This window comes from Filicampus tigris, chromosome 1 (assembly GCF_054856515.1).
Source record: "Filicampus tigris isolate MCC_2025a chromosome 1, RoL_Ftig_1.0, whole genome shotgun sequence".
In the NCBI taxonomy this organism is placed as follows: Eukaryota; Metazoa; Chordata; class Actinopteri; order Syngnathiformes; family Syngnathidae; genus Filicampus; species Filicampus tigris.
In genome coordinates, this window is record NC_141217.1 from 471501 (window position 1) to 477500 (window position 6000).

Below are 6000 nucleotides of genomic sequence, written 5' to 3' on the forward strand. Positions count from 1 at the left end.
GGAATGTCACCTCTCTGGCAGGGAAGGAGCCTGAGCTGGTGTGTGAGGCTGAGAGGTTCCGATTAGATATAGTTGGGCTCACCTCCACGCACAGCTTGGGTTCTGGTCCCAGTCCTCTCGAGAGGGGTTGGACACTCTTCCACTCTGGAGTTGCCCAGGGTGAGAGGCGCCGAGCAGGTGTGGGCATACTTATTGCCCCCCGGCTTGGCGCCTGTACATTGGGGTTTACCCCAGTGGGCGAGAGGGTAGCCTCCCTCCACCTGAGGGTGGGGGGACAGGTCCTGACTGTTGTTTGTGCTTATGCACCAAACAGCAGTGCAGAGTACCCACCCTTTTTGGAGTCCGTGGAGGGTGTGCTGGAGGGCGCTCCACCTGGGGACTCCATCGTTCTGCTGGGGGACTTCAATGCTCATGTGGGCAATGACAGTGAGACCTGGAGAGGTGTGATTGGGAGGAACGGCCCCCCCCGATCTTAACCCGAGCGGTGTTCGGTTACTGGACTTCTGTGCCCATCATGGATTGTCCATAACGAACACCATGTTCAAACATAAGGGTGTCCATATGTGCACTTGACACCGCAGTTCGATGATCGACTTTGTAGTCGTATCATCGGACTTGCGGCCGCATGTTTTGGACACTCGGGTGAAGAGAGGGGCGGAGCTGTCAACTGATCACCATCTGGTGGTGAGTTGGCTCCAATGGTGGGGGAAGATGCCGGTCCGACCTGGCAGACCCAAACGTATTGTGAGGGTTTGCTGAGAACGTCTGGCAGAATCCCCTGTCAGAAGGGTCAACTCCCACCTCCGGCAGAAGTTTTCCCACGTCCCGGGGGAGGCGGGGGACATCGAGTCCGAGTGGACCATGTTTCGTGCCTCCATTGTTGAGGCGGCCAATTGGAGCTGTGGCCGCAAGGTGGTCGGTGCCTGTCGTGGCGGCAATCCCCGAACCCGCTGGTGGACACCAGCGGTATGGGATGCTGTCCAGCTGAATAAGGAGTCCTATCGGGCCTTTTTGGCCTGCGGGACCCCGGAGGCAGCTGACAGGTACCGGCTGGCCAGGCGGAATGCAGCTCTGGCGGTTGCTGAGGCAACAACTCAGGTGTGGGAGAGTTCGGGGAGGCCATGGAAAATGACTTCCGGACGGCTTCGAGGAAATTCTGGCCCACCATCCGGCGTCTCAGGAGAGGGAAGCAGTGCACCATTAACACTGTTTATAGTGGAGATGGGGTGCTGCTGACCTCAACTCGGGACGTTGTTGGTCGGTGGGGAGAGTACTTCGAAGACCTCCTCAATTCCACTGACACGCCTTCCACTGAGGAAGCAGAGCCTGGAGACTCTGAGGTGGGCTCTCCTATCTCTGGGGTTGAAGTAACCGAGGTAGTCAAAAAGCTCCTCGGTGGCAAAGCCCTGGGGGTGGATGAGATCCGCCCGGAGTTCATAAAGGCTCTGGATGTTGAGGGGCTGTCATGGTTGACACGTCTCTACAACATCGCGTGGACATCGGGGACAGTGTCTCTGGATTGGCAGACCGGGGTGGTGGTCCCCCTTTTTAAGAAGGGGGACCAGAGGGTGTGCTCCAATTACAAAGGGGTCACACTCCTCAGCCTCCCCGGCAAGGTCTATTCAGGGGTGCTGGAGAGGAGGGTCTGTCGGAAGGTCGAATCCCGGATTCAGGAGGAGCAATGTGGTTTTCGTCCCGGACGTGGAACAGTGGACCAGCTCTACACCCTCAGCAGGGTCCTCGAGGGTGCATGGGAGTTCGCCCAACCAGTCTACGTGTGTTTTGTGGACTTGGAGAAGGCGTTCGACCGTGTCCCTCGAGGAGTTCTGTGGGGGGTGCTTCGGGAGTATGGGGTACCGAGCCCCCTGATAAGGGCTGTCCGGTCCCTGTACCACCGATGTCAGATTTTGGTCCGCATTAAGTCGGCAGTAAGTCGGATTCGTTTCCTTTGGGGGTTGGACTCCGCCAAGGCTGCCCTTTGTCACCGATTCTGTTCAAAACTTTTATGGACAGAATTTCTAGGCGCAGCCGAGGTGTCGAGGGGGTCCGGTTTGGTAGCCTCAGTATTGCATCTCTGCTTTTTGCAGATGATGTGGTATTGTTGGCTTCTTCAAGCCGCGATCTCCAACTCTCGCTGGAGCGGTTCGCAGCCGAGTGTGAAACGGTCGGAATGAAAATCAGCACCTCCAAATCTGAGGCCATGGTCCTCAGTCGGAAAAGGGTGGCGTGCACTCTCCGGGTCGGGGATGGGATTCTGCCCCAAGTGGAGGAGTTCAAGTATCTTGGGGTCTTGTTCACGAGTGAGGGTAAGACGGAACGGGAGATCGACAGGCGGATCGGTGCAGTGTCTGCTGTGATGCGGACCCTGTATCGGTCTGTCGTGGTGAAGAAGGAGCTCAGCCGAAAGGCGAAGCTCTCAATTTACCGGTCGATCTACGTTCCTACTCTCACCTATGGTCATGAGCTGTGGGTCATGACCGAAAGAACAAGATCTCGGATACAAGCGGCCGAAATGGGTTTCCTTCGCAGGGTGTCCGGGCTCTCCCTTAGAGATAGGGTGAGAAGTTCGGCCATCCGGGAGGGACTCAGAGTCGAGCCGCTGCTGCTCCGCGTTGAGAGGAGCCAGTTGAGGTGGCTCGGGCATCTGATTAGGATGCCTCCTGGACGCCTCCCTGGTAAGTTGTCCCGGGCATGTCCCACCGGCAGGAGACCCCGAGGACGACCCAGAACACGCTGGAGAGACTATGTCTCCTGGCTTGCCTGGGAACGCCTTGGGATCCTTCCGGAAGAGCTGGAAGATGTTGCTGGGGAGAGGGAAGTCTGGGCTTCCCTGCTGAAGCTGCTGCCTCCGCGACCCGACTTCGGATAAGCGGGAGATAATGGATGGATGGATGGACAAATCCACTGCAACTAAAAAGTACCTTTTTGAATCCTAAGACCCCAAACATTTATTGACACTTTTATTGTGAAACATTGCAGTAAGTTACACTTCTGTCACTCTTTTTCCATCTTTAAGGGAAGAATGTGAAACGCTCCATCCATGGCATGGGTCAGATGATGACAACCATGGTCCTCAACAGGAAGCAGTCCCTATTTGGTGGGGCCGGGGGGCGGGGGGCAGTGCTTGTGCTTGATGGACAGCGAATGGCCAAAGACAGCATCGACAAGATGGGCCTGACTGTAATGGACACAAAGCTGAAGATTCTGGAAATCTTGCAGGTCAGTGAGACTATGATTGGTGAGTTCAACCGCTTGAACAGCAGGCAAATAAAAACAAAGATAAAAGTCAACTGAGATCAGTGAAATGTTTTCACAGACGCCTCCAAGATTCACTTCAGGCCCCTCTTCTCCGCCCGTTTCTTTCATACAGTTGCCATATTGAGCCCATATTACCTTTAGCATTTTGAGCTACTGCTTAAGTGTTGTCAAAGTGACTTTCAGTATGTCATCTATTAGCAATATATCAGTTTTTTCCTTTATTTAAAAGTGATGACTCCTAATATTTCCAATGTGTTCCATTACATTACTATGTTTCACATTACTTTCACAGAATAATGGTAAATGTTATTTTTAATGCACCTAAAAAAGATGACAACATATTACAAATGATAATAATGTCAACAGGCCTACTTTCTACTTGTTGCACTAAATCAATCTTCAACTATTTGTTATTTTCTTAAGTAAATATTTCAGTCATAATACTCTATTACTACTCCTACTACTACTACTACTACTACTACTGATGATGATGATAACAATACAGCAATGGCAATAATAATCAAAATCTATTTATTCAACATCTTAGCCCTAAATTAACAAAAAAATAAATAAATAAATAAATGACACTGCTAAAATGAGTGACATGTTTCATGAAAAGCCAGCTAATGATTGTGCAGGAGCCAAGATTATTTCAAATGTTTTCTCAATACATGAGGTTAAAATACTATGTAAAATGTGGTAGTCACATTGAAACATACACACCCATCCATCCCGTTTCTATACCTCTTATCCTCATTAAAGTGATACTTGGTCGGGATGGCCATGTTTTCACTAACTAAGTTCATTTCATATATTTTTTGATCAGGCAAATGAAACGAGTTGTAATTTTCTATTTTATCAATTCATTTTGGAGAAAATAGGAAATAAGTGACTCCATGAATAACGCCTTCTTTTATGAGGAAAATGGCCGCGCCCACTACCATTCTCTCCATGTTCGGTCGGAGTCACTGGAGGGACCGATTAAAAACTCTCCATTGGAAATCATTGTACTTTTATTGCTTATAACGTCCAAAAACTGTGATCAATTGAACCAAAATTCATGTGGACTTCCCTACCTATGACCACTTCAACATATCAAACGAATTAACCTCTCTGTGGCTGATTTATATGAAGATGAGGAAATTTGGAAGTGAGCAGAGCTACATAGATTTATGCTGGGACGAGCACACACTGCTTCTTTGCTGATCACGGTTAGTACGAGTGAGGCATTAAACCCCAGTCAGGATATTTATAGAGACTGAAGTGGGAATGAGTAGATGTGCACATTTATTTGGATGAGGAATGGCCCCAGTTTTTCGACCTAGAACACGCCGTCCAATTTGTAATGTAACAGCCGAAATGGTGAGTTCCAATGCGGCCACAATCGGCTGTTCCGGCCTCCTTGTTGGAACTTTTTGTTCGCTGAACATTGACACTCCCAAAGTGGCTCCGACTAAAAGCATATGCCCCTCCGCTATGCGAATATTCAAGACAGTCCCCGGTGTTCAATGAGGTCTTTTTCTGAACTCGATGCCCACTCACTCTAATGCAAGCAGTGTCGGACAACGCACCCGTGTGCGCATTAATGCTCTTGTCTGCTTCAGCCTTTGTCGGTGGAGAATCATAATGATCTCAAGTTTGATGTAAATAAATCCAAACTATTGTGCAGAACACTTTTATACTTTCACAGGTTGAAGTGGACTAGAGTAGTAATGTGCATTTGCAATTTGGTGGCGATTGGGTGCCGTTTTAGACAGCAGTACTGACAAAGTGAGCAATATTACCACGCTTGCCTCCCTCCCGTGACGTAGACCACTGAGACCGAAAAAATAACAGGCCGAGCTTCAAAAGGGGGCGGGCCAATTTGTCATAAATCTAATCACAAAAAGCCCTTAAATCACTACAGAGTATTTTCGGGGGGCATTTTAGTACCGATGTCATTTTTGCATGCAAACCTATTATATAAGTGCCAATGTTAAGATCATGCAAGTGTCACTTGAAGGTCGTGGGTGAGCTGTAGCCTCTCCTAGATGACTTGCGATTAGACTCACTGGTTGCCAGCCAATCGCAGCATTGTACAAAGTAATAACTTATTAAAATGGAAGTCAACCCCAATTATTTCTTTACAATAATATGTTGTATGCGGCCCCATTAGTCTAAACACGGTATTCTAATTACAATTGCGTATGTGAAATATGTGTGAAGAAGCAAAATCAACCTGCTTTTTATCCATCTCAGGGGCAGCCATTTTGTCACTTGGTGTTGACTCAAAATTACATCCTGATTGCTCAGGTAACAACCAATCACGGCTCAGCTTCAGAAAACAGGTAAGCCGTGATTGGTTGACTGCTTGATTTGTTTCTACAAACACAATATTAATCAGAATATCAAGTTTAGACTTTTCGTTATGAAGATTTTTTTGGTTGACTTCCACTTTAATAATAATTTACTGTGGCACCTTTCAAGGTACGCAAGTATGCTTAATATGAATATTAATACTAATATTATAATGGCTTCACCTTACTTGTTCACTAACTTCTGCGATATAATCGTATCCATCTAGAGCAGGGGTGGGCAATCCCGGCCCTCGAGGGCCGGTATCCTGCCTGATTTCCATCTGTCCCTGTGGCACACCTGATTCAAATGATCATATAATCAGCAAGGTCTGCAGAAGCTGGATAATGATCCCGATCATTTGAATCAGGTGGATTCCACCAGGGTGACATGTAAAACGTGCAGGAT

At 48.4% G+C, this 6000-nt stretch overlaps 1 protein-coding gene across 13 annotated transcripts in view; it reads left to right on the forward strand.

Annotated features, from left to right (window-relative positions):
* Positions 1-6000, forward strand: part of itpr3 (inositol 1,4,5-trisphosphate receptor, type 3) — a 373289-nt gene that overhangs the window by 206733 nt on the left and 160556 nt on the right. For all 13 annotated transcript variants that reach the window (XR_015088794.1, XM_086046039.1, XM_086046029.1 and 10 more), the window contains one exon: positions 3017-3219. Coding sequence is in view for 12 of the 13 variants with exons in the window: in XM_086046039.1 (XP_085902165.1) it covers positions 3017-3219 (203 nt within the window). In the remaining variant the exon portion in view is untranslated. The remainder of the gene's footprint in view (positions 1-3016; positions 3220-6000) is intronic.